This window comes from Haliotis cracherodii, unplaced genomic scaffold (genome assembly GCF_022045235.1).
Source record: "Haliotis cracherodii isolate W230 unplaced genomic scaffold, xgHalCrac1.p SCAF_4, whole genome shotgun sequence".
NCBI lineage: Eukaryota > Metazoa > Mollusca > Gastropoda > Lepetellida > Haliotidae > Haliotis > Haliotis cracherodii.
The window spans coordinates 52,341,867-52,362,670 of record NW_027266297.1 but is presented as its reverse complement, the minus strand read 5'-3'; the positions used below and the strand labels follow the sequence as shown (position 1 = coordinate 52,362,670).

Sequence of the window (20,804 nt, the reverse complement as noted above, 5' to 3'; positions counted from 1 at the left end):
CATATATAGTCATAAATAGTCATATGCCTGCATATATAACCATATACAGTCATATATAGCCAGGTAAAGTCATAAATAGTCATATACCTGCACATATAACCAAATACAACCAGGTACAGTCATGTATAGTTAGAAATGTCAAATACCTACAGATATAACCAGATAGTCATATATAGCCAGGTACAGTCATATATAGTCAGAAATAGTCAAATACCTACAGATATAACCAAAGAGTCATATATAGCCAGGTACAGTCATATATAGTCAGAAATGGTCATATACCTACAGATATAACCAGATAGTCATATATAGCCAGGTACAGTCATATATAGTCAGAAATAGTCAAATACCTACAGATATAACCAGATAGTCATATATAGCCAGGTACAGTCATATATAGTCAGAAATAGTCAAATACCTACAGATATAAGCAAATTCCTTTATCATCCAGAACTGGCTCCCACGGGAGATATCATTTGTGTGAAATCAAGCCATATCTACATTGTAGATATGGCTGCAATGAAATTGCAACACGATGCTTTGCAGACCATTGTGACATCATTGGTTACCATGACGTCACAATCAAAGTACATCACTAATGGCTCTGCTACTGAATCTGTTAGCAGTACTTTTTACACTTGAGACACAGCTTATTACTGTCTACAAACTGAAAAAGTTGAAAGAATGAAATTTTTCCACTTTTATCAACTTGTGTTGATATATTTGATATCAAAAGACACTTGGGTGAGATTCTCCATATATAGCCAGGTACAGTCATATATAGTCATAAATAGTCATATGCCTGCATATATAACCATATACAGTCATATATAGCCAGGTAAAGTCATAAATAGTCATATACCTGCACATATAACCATATACAGTCATATATAACCAGGTACAGTCATGTATAGTTAGAAATGGTCCTACATGTAATATTTGAGACAGAACAATTTTTCTGAACCCACAACATCTTAAGTTTCAAAATACCAAGCATGTCCACTGAACAAAATGTGGACAATATATTTCTTCCAGCATGTTTCGGGAAGAGATTATTAATTGTCTTGGTCGGCCGTTATGGCCTTCTTGAGATGTCCGTACATACCTTCAGTTGTTCTGTGAAGACATCTCGAACCACCGGGGTTCTGTTGCTGCTCCACCAGTCGGGCATGTACTGCAAGACAACAGTAGGTGCATTAGCAGGTGCGGTACAGCAGGTGCAGTACAGTAGGTGCATTAGCAGGTGCAGTACAGCAGGTGCAGTACAAGTAGGCATTGACAAAAGAACCTCATGGTTGATAGCGGGTACTTTACTTTAAAAAGGGGACGTAACACGGTCAAATTAGCAGTCACAGCAAGTAAGACTCGTGTGGATCAAACATCACTTTGTTCGTCTGCTAACTCAAAATGTATTATATTAGTATAATAGTTAATAAGTCTCGTAATCACAGAGAGCCAAGTACTCCACACAAGGTAAAACTCAAAACGATTTTCAACTATTCTGAAAATGGACAATATTTAACATGTGCAAGTGATATATCACTTGCAAATGGAAATTTGTTAATGAAATGAGTTTACTGAGTAAAGGGGCCACCGGCCCATGATACAAAGCACATATGACACTGAATTACATAGGTGCACCGTGGCAATTTATGGTAGAAAAAGCATACTGGTCATACATGGGGGTCGAGGCGCTTTTGTCGTTCTTTAAATGCTAAAAATATATGTTTACAAAGTGTTTCACTCACACTTTTAGAGAAATTTGTATTCCCATACAAAATTCAATAAATAAGTATGACCCAAATTGACTTTGGCATTAATGTTTACACAAGATTCCATAGATAACACCAGCTGTAATCCAATTTTGGAAATGCTTGAAGGTAAATATCAATACATCTCTGCCTATAAAGTACAACAGAATTCTTTAGGAATTACTTCTAGATTGTCCCAAACATAAGTAAAACCATTTAAATATAACAGTTTCATTTCACATTTAATGCCCAACATGTTATGTCCTTTTCAGCAATATTATACTGATAAGAATAGACCTGATTTAAAATAATATTACTCTTATCCTGTTGCTCAAGGAAAGGCGTGCTCCATTTGGTATGGAAATCAGAATGTCATCTGTGGGATATTAAATACTCACCCTCCACAAGAAAGACGCCTGGTCGCAAGGTTTGCAGACAGTTTTGCCCATTCCTGTCGCATCCTGTTCACACTTGCATGTTTGACACACAGGTGGTGCTGCTGTCATGGCAACACGGGAGGCGAAGTTCCGGACAAATTCCCTCCTGTTTTTGGAGCTTCCACCCTGCATATGGGTGGAGTCGAAGATTGAGCCATTAGAGTTGAGGGCAAGTTGGGAACATCTGTCGGCTGGCTGGACTAGCTTCTTGAACAGCTCATCATTGCGTGTTCGGCGAGACCTCATGGTGAAAATCTGTGCTTGGTCCATGCCTGTAGATAGGACGGGAAATGTTTTAACCCTTTTACAACATTAACGCGCCTTCACCAGTGTAAGGTTGCATTGTGTTATATAAAGGGACTCATTTTGAATACAAATGTTTGGACTTATTTGAACTCCCATTAAAACTAAGAACTTTATATCATCCATCGCTGTTATAACACTCACCATATATCTGAACATTTCTGACAGGCCTGTTGTCTCGGATGTCCATGGGCTTGCTGCGGAGTACATGCATGACGAAACCATGGGCTGTCAGTATGCCGTCCATGTCCACATGAGCCTCATTGGCCTCACAGTCAGAGGCTGGGATAAACAAGATGACCTTGGCCACTCCCGTCCTGAAGGGGTAGGTGGTGGCAAGTCTGATGGCGGCCAGGCCGTCCCCTGCTACCTTGCTGTCGGAGTACACAATACTTTCAACGCCCCTCAAGAATCTTTTGGCATGGCTGAAGAGATGACCGTCAAATGTTCGACTATGCTCCGTCTCTAGGCGCCCGGGCCCTCCGTAGCCAACCAAGCCATACTTGTTCTGGTTGATACCTGTAGGGGGAAAAGATATGAACCTAAGATGAAATCTATTCCCCAAATCTATGCTCCATTATATTACTAAAGAAATGTGGTTCGTCTGTTGTTTTAGCAATTACAGCTTCATCTCGTTCACGGCCTGTATGAAACCTGGGGCATCTGGGACATGTGAACCAGTGATTGAAGGAACGAGCAATGTCCCAGGCCGTTCAGAATGATGACACGCAAATAGTTACAGAGCCTAACCACTTGATCCAATACAAGCCCTTAATGAGTGAGTGAGTGAGTGGTTGAGCTGGGTTGAATGCCGCTTTGAACAGTACTACGGTTAAATCACGGTGTCTCAAACTTCTAACGTCCAGATGCTTAGAACGTATCATATCCCATGAGCAACGGGACGCTAATTAAGGCCCGAAACATTAGGTTTAATGAACAAAAGAAGGAACTGAGTGAGAGAGTGGGTTTTTGTGGTTTTGATGGTATTTCAGTTATATCATTATTGTTGGCTGATTGTGTACATAAGTCCAAAGTGACGCACTTGGTAGATGTTTACAAATTGCTATAACAACTCGAGAACGGGCATGGTTCAGACCATGAATCACTGTCACTTCCCAGATCTTGGCACTACTAAAGCACACAACTCTACACAGTGAAGTGCTGCCTTGGGCTATCACAGAACCTCTGAACTTATGACCAGGCTGAGACATACCAACATTCCCGAGTGCAGAGTCCACTTCAGTGATGAGATCTCCAAGTGTTGTTGCTGTTAACTTCTGAGTGTTCTTCTCCTCTAGAACCAGGATGACGTCTGCGGACGACGGCAGCGGCGCTTCCTTGTCTCCAGCGGTCAGCTGCACGGACATACCACTGGTGATGGAGGTCAGGTCGCTGGTCAGGGCACAGCTTACTGAAGGGGAAATAATAATTGTGTGAAGCACTTCATACATGCAATGAGTACATTTTTTAAAATTTGTTAGTAAACAGATCTCATCTCCATACATTAGGATAATGATTAGACACAATAGTATATACTTAGTTACTACTGACCACAGTTGGTGGGCACACTCAGGTAGACACCGTGGGTTCTGCAGAGATGCGTATACTGGGCAGCAGTCCTGCAGCTGGCATTAGTGGGTGTGGCTCCAGTCTGGACGTAACCTACACACGTGTGAAGGAACTCTTCAGCTGGTACCTACAACAGCCAATAGTTCAACTTAAAACACGGACACTCTTCGCTGTATTTTCAACAGCATTTACACATCAGTGTAACTACATTACTATGTATTTGTTGTCTGTCTGACTGACTTACCACAGAGAAGCAAGGTCTGAACTGAGATGTCTGGGCCTTGAAGTATGCTACACACTCTGGGTAGATGGAGTCAACATTGGCCATGCTGATCTCGGTGGCCTTGTTGGAGGCTCTGCATGATCGGTGACCAACCTCCCAAGAGTTGGCGAAGTCAGTTACATCAGTCAGTTTCTGGCGATTGATGGAGAGCATGTCGTTACTGTTCTCGTTGTCAAATGTTCCAAGGAGTCCGGCAACCCTGCCGTGGTACCAACCACTCAGTCCGATAGTGTAGATGTCGTTGACTGGATCTACCTCCACGGTCAGCCCGGTACCATCTTCGACGGTAATGTGATTGTTCTCCCTGATGGCCTCCACCTTGCCCTGGGTGAAGGGCAGCTCCACTGGCCGGTCGTTCACCAAGACCTGGAAGAGGCAGAGACAATATGTTACATGGCCGATGATACGCTTTAGACTCGGACCACTGCGGTACTGATCATTGCTTGTTGTTAAATGGCTCACTAATCTTAGCATTTCATTTTTGCATGGGTATTAAATGGTAAGAGGTATTGATGGGGCTGACCTTGTAATTGGTGCTGATTTCAATGTTAATGCCTCTCAACATGACAAGCATAGACTTCTTCTTGGGAGCACGCATGTTGTTGTCGTAATTGACGACTACAGTGAAGTTATCATCGACCATGTCGCGTGTCAGCACATAGCTGCAGCGTCCGGCAAAATCAAAGTGATTCTTGTCAAATGTGATGAAGTGCTGGTTACCCACAACTGCTGCATAGGCTGTAAAGAGAACAAGACCTATGTGTTACAGGAGGACCTCCATCCACAGACGTGTAAACATCATCACCTATGTGGGATTGGGCTGGCCTATAGAACACCCTGCCATGTAAATAATGCATTATATCTTTCTACAATTTTTGTAATAAAAATTGACTGCATGCAGTTTCTTATAATGAATTCTAGCGAAAATACCATGTAGTTTGAAGCCAGAGCTGTGAAACCCAGTTAGTGTATACCAAAAATGGTTGCAACTGAGTGTCGCCATCTGTGCACTCTGTCTTACTTACCTCTGTAAGGTGGCATCCATGTGGAGGAGTCCAGTGAAGGAACAAACTTGTAGTAGGTGTCCCACACGGAGTAGTTTCTGCCAGGGATGTATCTGTCAACAAAGTTCTTCACCTTGCGGATGTAACGGCGGATGTTGAAGTCCGGTGCTTCTGCCAGAGACTTGAGTGGGACAGGCAGGTATAGTTCCACCTGCAGCTCTCCGTTCAGGGGATCATACACAATAACCCTGGACTTGTCAAGGTCCACCAGGCTGTCCTTCAGTTTGTTCATTTCCATGAAAATCATGTCGCGCGATGCCTCGTACAGCCTGAGCATGGTGAGACGGAGGTTGGAATCCAAGTCCCAGTATTTGTAGGTCCACACAAACTGCAATAACATAGAAGCATAACATAAGTATCGCCGGTAGAGAGAAGGAGCAGACACAGACAAAAAGAAACAAACAGAACAACCATTTAATAACAATGGAAAGCTGTAACACAATACCTGTTGGTGGATTTCATTCGCGATATGATGTGCTCGTTTCAGGTCTTGGTGGATGTTCAGGGATTCAAACGCTTCCTTTGCCTTAATCTTCAACACATTGTACTTTTCTCCCAGCGCCAGGGGTTCTAGAGCTTTCTGTAAGGCCCCATCTAGGATTTCCCCATATTGTTTGTAGTCCACTTCCGGTAGGCTGGCAACCTGAGACTTCAGGTTGGCATACGTGGCCCGGATGCCTTTTACTTTAGGATGATCCATGATTGATGAGGCAAAACCTGGATCATTCAATAAAACATGCATCATGGGAGTACCCTGACATATAGGTTAAACGTACAATTCATGGGGAATCCACCACACCCATTAGTGACATAAATGAAGCAGCAGACAAATATATGATGTATTTACTAAATCTATAAAATTTTGGTTTCATAGTTTGCTGCTTAATTGCTATGCCGCTTGTGAGAATGTTATTGTTATTCCACAAACCTTTCATTTTCCTTTGCAGAGAACGTGTGTAGGTAAGGTAGGACTTGTACAGCTCATTGGATGCCTTGTCCATCTGGTATGTCCACATCTGCATCTTGGCTGCACTCAACTGGCGGAAGTTCTGAACATACAGTTACATTACAAAATAACATGAAATGAAGAGCATATATTGCCAATAAATGCCCCAAACCATGCACCTATTCTTCATACATGATAAAAGGAATGGTGTAACATTAATGTTTCAACATATCTGGAAACCTATTTCCTCCAACACCACCCCCTCCCTGGAGTTTCAGAGCCGCTGGTACACTGCACGTGTGTCGTAGGAGCTGGTCATATGATTATCATACATTCAAATCCACTGAAGCCATGTTAGGTACTGGAAACCTGGAGAGTACTGACTAATGCATGACATGCTTATATACTCACCTTGAGATCACTGATGAGCTTATCTACAAACTGCATATATTTCTGAGTGATTGGGTAGTCCTTGACAGTGTGAAGCAACTGTGTTAAGGTCCTTTCAGTCTTCATATAGAACCTTTCAAACTCTTCAACAAAGTTGCCAAATCCTCCACTGAAACAAACATCTGCTAATAACCCTGTTGTCACAAACTGAAACTCATATATTTGCAACTGAAAAAAGTCCTTAAACTTAATCATTTTGAATTAAACATTTAACATCGCATTGCGATTTTGGAGCCACCTATGTCATCTGAGCCCCATTTCTTTTGAAGAGCTGACTACCATGGTGATGGGAGGAGTACAATGTGTGGAGCAGATTGTCTGGACTGTCGCACATTATACAACCACTGGTCTCTCAATACATGACTGTGATGCACATCAACATTGAACTAGTATGGTTTTACACCACCTTTAGCAATATTCTAGTAATATGTCAATGTGTGTGTGTGGGGGGGGGGTTGGACACCTGACATTGGCTTCCCACATTGTACCCATGTGAGGATTCAAACCCGCCATTCCACGCAATGTATCAAATATTGCAGACCATGATGCAAACACACCATTTCTCTGTGCAGGTATGTATGTATGTATATGTAAGTCAACTTACAACATCTGGTTGAAAGCGCTATTGACAGCATTGCCCATGTCCTTGATATACAAGTCGTTCCTTCTATAAGCTCTGCGCACTTCACGTTGGACTAGGTCCAGATTGACCTTGGCATTTGCCATCTCCTTCTCCAGAAGAGTAAAGACTGGCTTCATTTCATTGAAGATTTCGTTGGCGATTCTGTTATATTTGGCTGTCACCTCCTGTCCCATTGCTTGAGACACTTCACTCGCTGCTTCATTCATCACATAGCTGTACACCAGCGCCTTGGATGACACGAACTGCTGCAGCTCCATGAGAGAGCTTGGTCGCCAGGTGACGCGTGTGTGGAGGATGTGCGACGAGTTGAGACGTACGGCTATCCAACTTTCTGGGATACGCTGCCGGCTGACCTTTCTGTAGATCTCAGCTTGGATGGCTGTGTCGTTCACATAGCCGGCCGACAGATGGATGCTGTCATTAGGATCCTCTGTAAACAGGACACATGGTCTTTTAGAAAACCTTGATAGCCGATCGACAATGAAGTTGATAATAAACATAGCAAATTCAGTGTGGATCATAATCTGCATCTTTAAAGACTTAGTATCCATTTTAAATTTGGAGGAATGTATGGCTGTCAGTATAGGTAAGTATAGAAGTAACATTGCAAGTGAGAAATAAGAAGATTTTCAGAAAATGTTAATCACAAAGTTATGATTATTTAGGATGCATTTCAAAAGAAATGTTGGCCATGCCTTACCAGAGTTGTAGGCAAAGTCCAAGTTGAGTGTTTTTCTTTCAGTGTCGACCATAATCTCAGTGTTGACAACCTTGTTATGGTCGTATGTATTGGTAAGTCCAAAGTGGTACTCAATGTCCTTAAACATCCGGCCACTCAGCACAACATGTTTCAGTGGGGAACTCGCCTGCAATAGTTTGTTATCATTATAATTAGTGTTGCTTCAACATGTCATATATGTATTTACTTTCAACTTGGATTATTTCTATGATAAATGTATATCTGAATCCTAGGTTCAATTTTGACTTCAAATCAGAGATTTCATGTTATGTTAGAGTCAGACGTTTAGCAGGTTGACTTTTTACATTCAAACTACATATTAGGCAATTATTATTATGGAAATGAAAAAAGCCTTACCTCAATATTCATTTTCTTCATTTTGTGGTTTACATCACCTTTGAGAACAAAGTACTTCTTCTGTCTGTTCCGGGCTTCATAAGAGAGGACGAGACCGCCCGAGCAGGACATGGAGGTGTTGCCCAGGTGTGTGTTCAGCAGCAGGTTGGTAGAGGTCGATGGGTGGTTGATACCCACAGACACAGAGTAGTTGTTGTAACCATTGGCACCCAAATTCTCCATCTTTGTGGTGAGAGTCAAGGCCTTGCGAGGATCTGGAGAATAGGTGAATATGGTTGTTCCATCTACGAGAACGTTGCCTTGATTTCTGATCATGGATGTTTCCAGCTTGTAGTCCTGATCACAAGAATAAGAAAATGTCTTTGTAGATTTCAGCAAATGTACATTAAGTATCAGGCCATGCAAGGGTTTATTTGAGAGCGTCCAGATCAAATATATATTAAGGTTTAGGATGTGTGTTAATGTGGTTGCATTGTCACTGAACATTACTACAATTGTATTAAATGGTAACATTTTTACCTTTTTGATTGATGGTAGATGGACCAGGACAGACCTCTTGACAGACTTGCTTCTCTGATCCATATCCAACTTGACAGCCACTTGTTTGGTCTGGTCTCTCTCTGCATCCCACATCACTGTGGCATCTAAGCTCTTGCCAAACGTACTGTTAACATAGGATCCACCTACTTTGACACTTCTTGTTGGGACGACTACCAGAACACTGCCATCACGTGCTTGCCGATATCGACTATTTCGGTCATTCCACTGCACATCATAAGCAAATGTGCTGCCCATCTTTTGGTCCCAGGTAATGAGTGCTTTATTTTGCATTTGCATAGGGAGTTTCTTCACTACAGTCTCAATTCCCATTGTTCGCACTGGGTGGATAACCATAAATTTCAAGTCTGTGTCCACGTTAGCATTGACAGTTCTATCATTGTAGGCTGTCTCAAACTTGACGTTACTCTCAAGATCATCGTGGTTCCAATTAAGGAAGAGATCTGTGTGAAACTGTTTTACCTCATATTGACCATCAACTCTCATTGACATTGGTCTGGGTGTTCTGATATTGATGGAACCTTCATGTCGATGCCCATGCGTATAGTCCATGTCAGCATCGAGATAAGATTTTCCATTGTAGTCAAAAGTGATCCTCTCTGCAACCTTCTCAGAATTGTGCATGTGATCCAACTTGAAGTTTGTTGTGGCAAGTTGGCTAAATGGAGTTGTGATGGATGTTCCAGTAGCCAGTTCAACCCCGCTCATATCGTTTACAAAGCGGAAATTCGAAGAAGTTGTGATCACTTTGCTCTTTTGCCAACCAAGTTCAGAATGGAGCTCAGATATATCTCCTGTCCTTGAGCCTCTTAGCAATAGTCTGATATCCTCCATGTTCTTCAAACCACTTGACATCGTGAACAGTCCATTAAAATCCTTTCCCATCCGGAAGAGGGACGATGCTTCACCAGTTATTGTTTCCATTTTTGGGAGATTGGCTGTCACTGTTGTTCTAAAGTCACGAATATGTTGTCCCCGATGTGTGAAGAGCATTGTGATTTGTTCGTATCCTGTGAATGGTGTGTTCACCATAGCACTACCTGTGTAGGGAGCACCGCTGGTATCAACAGTAGACTCTGCAGCGATAGCACCATGCTTACCAACATTAGCAGTGGCAGAGAATGTGTGGCGGGTGTTTCTCTTCTCGTAGTTTCCAGATGCTTTGATACTTCTGTATCCTTCATGGGGAGTGATTATGTTCAGGGTTGCAGTGACTGGTACAGTGTAGGCAACATTGGCATCAGCAGAATAGGTCTTCCGTCTATTTTGGTAAACCTCTGCCTCGGCTACCAACCTGTTTTTCCTCAAGCTATGCTGATATGTTAATTTGTAATCTTCATGACCCTTGTGAGGCGTCTTCAGCTCAACAGTAGTTTCAATCCTCTTTTCACCTTGTTTCAGGTTTTCAACTCTTGCTTCATAATCCATGTCATCCCGAATGTTGAATCTGGCATTGGTACTAAACCTGTTTTCATCCCCAGTGTGATCAAAGGAAACGCCAACATCAGTGTATTGTTTGAAAGGAGTGGTAAGTCTAAAATTACCTCTTGATATTCTTCCTCTCTGGAAAGATGTAACAGCATGCATAACTTTGGAGTTGAACTTTCCACCAAGCTCCACATTGAAGTTATTAATGTCACCCTGCTTGACAGCTGTAGCTCCAATCAACCTGCTTTCACCTTGCCAGGTGTATCCCACATCGTAACGAACACTGAAGTCTGTGCTGCTAACCTTGAACGATATGGCCTCATCAAGCTTGTAAGCTGTACCATAAGCCACTTCGTACTTGGTTGAGAAGTCTGTCCAGTTACCAGTCATCATGTAGCTTAATTTCATGTTCTCAAGGGATGGTGTCTTCAGCACAGATGCAATACCAAAACGGTCATCTTTCAGGGCAAATTGAAGAGCACCTTCATGACTCTTTGTGCCATATGTCAGGATTCCCTTCAATTTGAAGTCATTAATTCTACCTTCTCTATCAATCTTGGCATTTATGTTTTCAAAACCTTGGAATGGTGTCTTCACAAGAAGGGATCCAGTTGTTTTAGTGCCATGTCTGAATGAAACGTCTCCCTCAATTCGCTTATTGGCATACTGGACTTGTGTCTTAGATGTGAAATCTCTCCATGTTGTGCCGTGATGATTAATGGTTACTCTGATGGTCTCTAGTCGCTTTAATGGTGAGCGAAATGTTACACTGCCATCAACTCCATCATTCCAATTCAAATACAGGTCTGATTCTATCTTTTTCCCTGGTCCGTAACTCACCTCAGCATGGGTCTGGATATTCTGCCTGGACATGGCATGGTTAAAATTAGCTGAAAGAACTTTGTAAGTTTCAAAAGGAGTCTTCAAAGATGCCCGTCCTTCCATTGCCATGCCTGGTTTCTTGAAAGAGAGCTCAGCTTTGAACTTCCTGTACTTGGGATAGGGAGTCTCGAGAACCGAGTCAAGTGCAAAATCAGTAATAGCATTGATATGATATGTAGTGTTCAGAACAATGACTTTGCTGGGATGATATTCCATTTTCAAATGACATGTCTTGTCAAGTGTGTTGGTGAGATGGGTTCCTGTCACTTGAAGGTATCTGAACTGTTTGAAGGGTGTGTCTAACCTGATCATGCCACGGAGCTGTCTTACAAGGTTCCAGCTGACTTCTGCAGCCATTTTCCGCATCAATGGCCTTATTTCAACATCGGCTGATAATCTGGCATTCTTATTAACCGATCCAGACATTTCAATTCCACTTTCAAAATGTTGCATCTCCGGGAAGGAAGAGTCTATAATTACTCTGAACTTTCTCAAATTGTCCATGTGGAGATGAGTTTCTCCTGTAATGTACATACCAAGGCCATACTCTAGTGTCACTTTGGATACCCACTCTTTACCACGTTTTTTGTTCTTATATTTAAAAACGATATTTTCTGCCCCCTTAAATGGTGTCGTGATCCTAACACTGGAATCAACACTGTAAACGGTAGGCTGCAAATCAAGGTATACATCCATTGATATCTTCTTCCCTCTTGCCCACTGGAATTCTGCATGTCCTCTCTTTGGATTACTCTCATATTCATTTACATTCACTTTACCCATGATATCATTTGCTAGCATGGACCCAGTAAGGCTGACATCAAACTCAGCAAGACCATGATTTCTTCTGTAATTCGAGTCAAGTAAGACTAAAGTTTGTCTGTTGTTCTTAGCTAATGTATTCAGCTTGAGGTATCCTGTTCCTTGTTCATAAGCGAGGTTCACATCTACATCATTAACTGGTGCCCAAGGTGTCTGGATAATCACTTCACTGTTAACCTTCGTGTTGACTATTTTTTCATAGCCAGCACTGACATCAACAAGAATCTTCTGTCCTTTGCCCCAATCAGTGTTGAAGGTGGTACTTAAGGCATAAGGGCGGTGTTCATGATGAAGGGTAGTAATTATTTTGTTATTTGGAGATGTGAGGATAAGGTTACCATTACCATTGAAATTTATCCTAGTATTTATAGCATTCATATCAAATTCTGCTTTGTACATGTCGCCATTGTCATTATATTTCACTTTGCTTTTACAGTATGTATGTCCATCATCACTGTGTTCAAAGCTAACAGATACAATTCTATATGCACGTAGACTGGATTTAAAAACAAACCCTGCCTGGATGTCTCTTTTGAGAGTTGTGACTGCATATTCAGCAGAAAACTTCATGTCAGCATTGTGTGGCCCAACTACATACTTCACTTGAGACAGCAGTGTTTTATCAAACTTATTGATGACATTGATTTCAATGGCTTCAAATCTCTGGAATGGTGTTGTTGCAGCAAAGCTGAGACCCAGATTTGTTACTTTGAAAGGCTTGTCCATACTTGCAGTGGCTGATATCTGTTTATGTCCATATCCTGCAGAGCCTTTAACGCTGACTTCCTTCCTGTCATTGGAATAGTCAAAGTCTCCAGCAACCCTTGCATAATTTTCAATAGGAGTCCTCACTTCAAAGCTTCCTCCTAGTCTCCTGTTGGCTCCACCTTTGTTGTGGAATAAAACTGATCCAGAATATCTAGATTTTGCAGCAGTCTCATCATTTAATTCAGCGTCAAATTCTGCTTTATATTTATCACCATGTTTTCCACCATTCGCTTTGACTGTAACCTGTTTCTTGAGGTAATCTACCACCAGCTTCCATTTACCGTTCTTCTGTTTTGTATTGACAACAGACTCTCCTGTTAACCCATAGGCATCACCTTTTCTGCTTACCTTTCCTGAGAGTTTCAGATTTTTCCAGTTGAGATTAGCAGATCCAACAAAACGTACAGGCTCATAGCCATGTATAACGGCTTCACTTGATAATTCAACGCTGTTTGATGTGGGTCTCTCAAAATTAGTCACGAGAGTAGACTTTTGTCCCTTCTGCAGATTCAGATTGGTGATGTGCAAGTATTTGGTACGGCTTTTCTGTGTTAGGTTACTGACAAATACTATGTCATGTTCAGGGTAGGCTAGGGTAAAAGAACCCTCTAAATTGATCATTTTGTTGCGAGTGCGGTCACGAAGTTTGAAGGCTGTTTCCAAGTTCTGTTTCTTACCATAGGACACGGACAGGGAAGAGGCCAGGTTCTTCTTATCATGGCTGTGGTGACCTTTAGCATGGAAGTTCACATCCTGTAAATATAAATTGTAGTTCAAGGAACTGAATAGAGCTGTCATCTATTTCTAAAACTGATATAAAATGTTTTGAAGTGTACTTACTTTGGGAGGGTAGGAGACTCTGACAACATAGTCAATAGATGCAGTGGCACCAGAGGAGGCAACCTTGTGGTCCACTGAGGCCAGGAGGTTTAACTCCTTCCTCTTGTCCTTTACGTCACGTACGTTGGCCCCATGCCGGAACTTCATCTCAAGCTCGTTGTGGCGAGAATTGCTGTTGACACCCACATCCAAGAGCATGTTGTAAGACTTGTTCTGTTTCCAATCAAAGTTGCTGAAAAATACGTGATCCGATTGACTTTCGTGTATTTAACATCATACAAATCACAACTTATTACCATAAAATTATTTTGTTGATAACAGGTTCGTCAACTGTCATGGTCATATTCAATATCTCAATTACATGACACCTACGGTAGTGAGAATAGGGAAATCACAAAGAAATCAACTTCCAAAACCGATGACACTCGAAGCTATATAACCCTCAAAACAAGCTCTGCATGTTAAATGGTAAGAGTGATCGGTAAGCTGATGAACATATGAAGATGAATGCCCATGTCCGATATAAGTGAAGAGACATGCTTGTACCAATTAATCTTGTACTTCTTTGTTGTCTTCGTGCTTCTGTCAATAAACTTGCTGCTGAATGTAACTTTTTGTTTCTTGCTTTTAGGTAGATTGTAGTCAAGGACGAACTGACTGGACACGGTGCCTTTCCCCCTCTTCTCCAAGCTGGAGCTCAGCTTGAGAGTAATGAAGTCTGAGGTGAGGAGGGCACTGCCTTTATACTTGTGCCTCTTCTTCTTGATGTTCTCAGATCGGACCAAGTCAGCTGAATAGGAGGATACATAACCTTATTATGATGGCGATTATAGTGTTCATGGACAAACAACATTCCAAAAGTTAACCATTACTGCCCATGTCAGATAATAAGCATTACAAATGGAACCTTTTTGCATCATTGACCTCCTCCATAACTGACCAATGTTTTGCCAGGTATAACTGTATTGGCATTCATAACACATATCATTCTTACCTAAACAGAGTAGATAATAGCAACAGTTGTCCTATCAATCATTAATCTTACATTATTTAGAAACATGCCTCTGGTTCACTTACCCTTGAATTTGAGTGGATTCTCGAGGATTGGCTTCATCAGAACCACTGTCTCCACCTTAAAGGACTTTTTAGTTTTGTACTCGGCAGATCCTTTCAGGTTGATAATCTCTCTCTTCGGCATACTGATGACGAGGGTGGGCACGATGCGTGTGATGGAGTTTCCGCTGCTTACTATCAAAGCTCGTGCAAGGAAATTGTACTCATCCTTCTTGTAGGTGTATGAGCCCCTCACGCTCTTCTCGGCCATGGTGTTGACATAGCCAGCTAGCGGGAAACAGAGAGCAGGGGACTATACGGGGACAGCAACACATGTTTTATAGTCATGAGATCTGCCAGACTAATGAGTTGACTTGGGTCTACAGGATGTCCAAACACTTTAACCGTGCGATGTCTTGAACAGCTTCTCTGTAAAAATGGCTTGCAAGAATGGATGAACAGGAGTTTTGCCTTTCAGGTTAAGATTGTTAATTTGGAATGCTTAGCATGCATTGAAATAAAGTGAGCAAAATAAAAACAATTGTGTACAAAATAGCATCATGATATAAACATAATCTGTTACAGAAGTACATAGGAAAAAGTGAAAACTCGTTTGGTCATGTGGTGTTACCACACATTTTTTCAACAATGTACCAGGTATAGAAGATCAGGCTATTTTGACTAAATTAAAAACCAAAGGGTTTTAACTTTCACTCCAAACGTTGCCACTATCCGTTACCTTCAAAAGTAACTTTTTGGCCTTATATGATATGCAAGCGATCAAATCTCATTTTCAGCAAGCATATGATGGTAAGAAAGTAGGTCAAAAGCAATTTAGTGGATTTGTTTTGCATGGCAATGAAGCAGTTTGTTCATTAAGATACAGCTAGCTAGGTTTATAGAGATGGGCAAGATCATGGTGCCTATGGTTACAGTCAAGGGGTACTGTGTACCACAACAGTAGGAAAACAATGCTTCTTGACTGGAACATTGTGGCATTATAATATATAACCATTCCTAAATCTGTTGCACACCAGGGGTGACTGATATCTGTTGAGCCTCACATAAAAAGAAGTGCCCCTAAAGTCATTAAAATTATGTAGTTTTGAACATAATCCTTTAACCATTTCTGTTGCTGCTGATGTGACAACCCTTCCAGGACAAAGGTCGCCTCTGAAGGCTCTCTCTCACTCTCTCTTTCTCTCTCTCCCTCAAACCTAACCTCACGCTGCCCACCCCTTTACGTCGGCATAGGAAGGGGCATCCTTCACTAATGTTGTACTCATCTCTTCATGGATTTCTTTTTGCGTTTTGCCATTTTTCTGCCAACACAAGATCACTGCCTATGTTCCAAAAGTTTGTCCATTTTCCCTTCCTAATTTGACTGACGTGTCACAGCAAAACGGTTTGCTCAATTGATTTATGCTTTAGTGGATATATGTCTATGACACACAAGTCATCAGTAGATGACAAATCCATCCCCTGGTCCCCACAAATTTGAAAAAGAACCAAATCATCTGACTGTTGATCATAAATCCAACTTGATGAAAGAATTTCTATCTTATCTGTCTGTCCGTATACAACTGCAATTATTGAGGTATCAAAACATTACCATGGAATATGGATTTGGAACTTTGTATCTCTATGTAAGGTACACACCACTATCAACAGAATCACATTAAAAGGCACCAGTTGACAATCTGGTCTTTGTGTCAATCACATTAAAATTAGATCTAACTTCTCGCTGCTGCTAAACAAAGCTTTGTTTAGTGATAGCCAGAACTCAGATCTGATTTTAATGAGATTGGTATTTGTGTGTGCATGGTCCTGACAAACACTACACTATGAACAGTGTCAAAGTCAATCTTGTTGCCATGGAAAGGGAAATATATTAAATGTAAACACTCTGAAGTAGCAAAAGGCACCATTTGACAAACTGTTCTTTGTGTGTGCAAAGTGTCATGAAAGAGTACCTATATTGGTTTCAGAGATATGGTCCGGACAAACACACCACGATGAACTATGAGTCCAAGTTAAACTTGCTCCCATTTTTCTAAAATTCCTAAATAGCAAAACTCTGCTCCAGGAACGACACCTACCTCCGTTTCAGCTAAGTCTAACTTGTTTCCATGGAAACTGGGAAAAGTCGAATGTTGAAAATTTCCTTAATAGCAACAGGCACCACTTCAGCCCTTGGTTAATACATGTACCAGATTTGGATGAAAAGTCTTTCACAGTTTTCATGTTGTGCTACTGAAACGACACATACCCCTCCCAAAATGAGTCCAAAATGTTTCCATGGAAATCAAGACAACTAAAATGCCCCAAATCTGCAAATAGCAAAAGGCAAAACGTTTTTTTGAAAGATATTGAACGGTTATTAAGTTGTGCAGCGGAAACAAAATGATTACCGGTCGGCGAACGGACAGACGGCATCTTACGGCATCTTACGCAATTCCTTCTATATGAAGCTCAGAACATATCAGTCAACCATCACATATTGGACTACAGCTGAATTATTACCTTTAATATTGACCGGGTCTGCCGTGACGATGTTGGAGGTGAGGTCGATGTCGATCTTCTGAACGCCATCCCTGGTGATGGAGCCGGTGAGAATTTGCTGTGTGTTGGTCAGCCTCCGCAACTCCATCGTGGGCAGGTACGTCACCTCACTTCCCTTCTTGCTGATCCTGACCTGGGTGTCCAGGCCGTACCTGTCCTTCTGGTCAAGGAGGAGGGTCCCCTTCAGCTGTTTAATATTGACGCTGTCCACAAGAGACGCTACAACACCACACGGAACATCACAACATACACCATTTGACGCCGCAAAGGGTGGTATGGAAGCGTATTAGTGCCACAGTTGTTTTTATCATCTAGGGATACTTACATCTACGTAGATGATACCAGTATCGACGTAGATGGCACTTACATCTACGTAGATGATACCAGTATGGACGTAGATGGCACTTACATCTACGTACATGATACCAGTATCGACGTAGATGGTACTTACATCTACGTACATGATACCAGTATCGACATAGATGATACTTACATCTACGTACATGATACCAGTATCGACGTAGATGATACTTACATCTACGTACATGATACCAGTATCGACGTAGATGATACTTACATCTATGTAGATGACATCAGTATCAACGTAGATGATACTTACATCTACGCTTGGGAACATGCTGGTTGTTTATTTTCATTTGACCTTTTCCGTATTTTTACAACATACTGAGGTCATTTCAACTTGTCAAACTATCAGCGCTAAAATCAATCTCATAAAAATCAGATCTCAGTTTAGCTGTAGCGAGAACTAAGATCTGATTTTAATGAGATTGCGCTGAAATAAAAACACAAACTGCACAATTGTACCCTCAGTGTTTTATAGGATGATGACGAGTATTGGTTTGATATAGGTTTATAGTATGAATGATTGTCACCCCTTCATAATCACGTCTTACCTCTTAACCTAATTTCTGGCATGGGGAAATCATGAGGATCAACATATTCCTCCGGCTTTAACCATGTTGAATAATGACCTATAGATGTTTATTTGTTTGAAGTTTGGAGAACATTTTGTGCTCGCCTCTCTTTATTACGGCTGTTCGTGGCGTGTGTCATTCTCCAGTAACTTCGACACATTGAAATGATTTGCTTTGTGCAACGTTTAGATAATACCTCAATATAGAAATGTCAAGATAGAAAGTCAAACAAATCGGTCATTATGAATTAAGCCAGTGGTTTTATATAACTGACCCGGAACTAGTGTCGATTATACAAACTAATTATGTGGCACGAATACGTTTCCATAGGGCGGCATGGAAATTCTGTGAAGAATTCGCTCACTAAAAGGTATTATCGGTTCGAATCCTAAATCCCCCCGAATAGATGATCCTTGGTCTATCAGCACCTTGTTTGAGGTCGTGGGTCTCGCCACATCATTTTTGGTTTTCAACCAATTTTAACCTGTCCCACCCTAACAAAATTGAAATAATCAGAGCAGTGTGAAGCCAAACTCGGTGAATGCATGAGACAAAGCAAGTCAAAGTCAATATGGTAGCTTACATTTAAATGTAGCTTCTTTCCAAGGGGAGACAAGTGCGATTTCCATTGCTTTATCTTTGTAGTTGACCGCTACATCCAGAGACATGGCTCGTTTCACACTGGACCCAGGAGTATCAAAACCTAGCTGACCAAACACCTTGTCCCGTGTCTGAAATAGAAATAAGGGATAAAGGTTACTCGCTGAGAAGGTGACATCAATGTTTTGTGTAGGAATGGATAATTGAAAACTGGCAATACAAAGCCCTAATTAATACAATTTAGGGTTGTAATAAGTGTTGAGTTATTTCATACATTACGAGCGCTTTGTTCAATACCTTGGTCCTTGTTTCAAATCTCATTGATGCCAATTTGAATATGTAAACCCTATTTCATTAAATAAATATCCAATTATCATTTAAAAATATTACACCACGTGTTGCAGAGAAGGACTAAAAAATGCAGTGATATTAGACAAAAACCCAGATGACTCGTTAAATATTTACTGTAAACATGATATTGATCTCAGACTTACAGAAATGCTCTTGACGAGCATCTTATATCCAGAATGTGTGTCCTTCTTGGACAGAGTTAAACCGAAACTAACAGGTCCTGTGAATGGGAAGTAGGGCGAGTCGGTGATCATGGAGGCGTTGGGGAAGGAGATGTCCCCACACAGTTCTACTCCGGTGAACTTTGCCAGCCGGTCTCCCGAGCACAGCCTCCTCGTCTTCCTGTTCTCTTGAACCATCTTCTGCTCCTTCTCCACCTTATCGTGCACGATGAAGAAGCTGGACCTGAGGGACACAGTAGGCATCGTGTTAGGGTCTGAGTCAGTCACGGCTAACCAAGGAGCTGCTATAATGTACAGACAGAATTGAAGGTGTTGCAGGGTCACAGCCCGTCGTGTGTATAACAAACGTGAAGATAAACTAACGTGTAGGACACGTGAACTATTCCCAAATTATACAGATTGTTGACACTCACCTGCACATGAAACGGGATTGGTCTACATATATGTGTAATCACTCACTAAATCAAGGGATTAAGGTTCAGGATATCATCAACATATTAGTTCTTGTTATTATTGTTCCAATTCTACTTTGGAGCTCTGCACACATGTATATATGCCGTAAGAAAACGATTCCTTCACCAAGGACCAAATGCCAGTACTGCAAACTTGTGACTGCACAATAGGTAATCGAATGGAATGTGATATGTAAATAAGATATCCTGGCCCATACTTGACATTGAAGATCTCCATTTTGTCCTGGGGCATGTCTAACTCCAGGTTAAAGATCTGCCCTCTGGACAACTGCACACGGCCCTCCACGCTGGAACTGGAGTGCACACTGGACACCATCTTCAGGCCTGTCTTCGCCACAAAGGCATCAACTGTCATCGTCCCTGTGATCTCTACAGCACCACTGAAATACAACCAGTATGGTTAACACGCCATTGTATATCTGTACAAAATGTATCAGGGTGATACGTTCATCACCTAATCTTCCTTGAGAGTTATTCCAACGGCAACATGACCAGCACATTTGTCATACAGAACCATATTTCTCCATTTCTTAGTTTGGTTAGTTGTGAGACAAAAACTTAATACTCCTAACAACAAGAATTCAGTATGCACTAATGTCCTGAGGAAGTATCACAGATGAGTGGCGTATAATTTGTAATAGGAAAAAGAACAACATCCGTAACATAGGAGATAGATAGTCTAACTGTAGATTAGATACCTCTTATTTTAATTTGCAGCTTAACGCTTTAGCGCGAGGTTTCAAATCTATAAATAATAGGTATCTTTTCTACAGTTAGACTGTCTCAAATTCTCAATTCTGTATATCTC

The 20,804-nt window shown here is 41.4% G+C and overlaps 1 protein-coding gene across 1 annotated transcript in view; it reads right to left on the bottom strand.

Annotated features, from left to right (window-relative positions):
* Positions 1 to 20,804, bottom strand: part of LOC139478226 (uncharacterized) — a 36,496-nt gene that overhangs the window by 2,360 nt on the left and 13,332 nt on the right. The window contains exons 13-34 of the mRNA XM_071260626.1: positions 20,194 to 20,376; positions 19,485 to 19,746; positions 18,974 to 19,121; positions 17,417 to 17,674; positions 14,918 to 15,181; positions 14,387 to 14,630; positions 13,841 to 14,072; positions 9,062 to 13,753; positions 8,543 to 8,878; positions 8,147 to 8,312; positions 7,408 to 7,876; positions 6,765 to 6,912; positions 6,336 to 6,456; positions 5,853 to 6,124; positions 5,369 to 5,735; positions 4,867 to 5,081; positions 4,305 to 4,709; positions 4,043 to 4,187; positions 3,705 to 3,902; positions 2,636 to 3,010; positions 2,150 to 2,460; positions 1,106 to 1,174 (exon numbers count right to left, since the gene is read on the bottom strand). Coding sequence (XP_071116727.1) covers positions 1,106 to 1,174; positions 2,150 to 2,460; positions 2,636 to 3,010; positions 3,705 to 3,902; positions 4,043 to 4,187; positions 4,305 to 4,709; positions 4,867 to 5,081; positions 5,369 to 5,735; positions 5,853 to 6,124; positions 6,336 to 6,456; positions 6,765 to 6,912; positions 7,408 to 7,876; positions 8,147 to 8,312; positions 8,543 to 8,878; positions 9,062 to 13,753; positions 13,841 to 14,072; positions 14,387 to 14,630; positions 14,918 to 15,181; positions 17,417 to 17,674; positions 18,974 to 19,121; positions 19,485 to 19,746; positions 20,194 to 20,376 — 9,880 coding nt within the window. The remainder of the gene's footprint in view (positions 1 to 1,105; positions 1,175 to 2,149; positions 2,461 to 2,635; positions 3,011 to 3,704; positions 3,903 to 4,042; positions 4,188 to 4,304; positions 4,710 to 4,866; positions 5,082 to 5,368; positions 5,736 to 5,852; positions 6,125 to 6,335; positions 6,457 to 6,764; positions 6,913 to 7,407; positions 7,877 to 8,146; positions 8,313 to 8,542; positions 8,879 to 9,061; positions 13,754 to 13,840; positions 14,073 to 14,386; positions 14,631 to 14,917; positions 15,182 to 17,416; positions 17,675 to 18,973; positions 19,122 to 19,484; positions 19,747 to 20,193; positions 20,377 to 20,804) is intronic.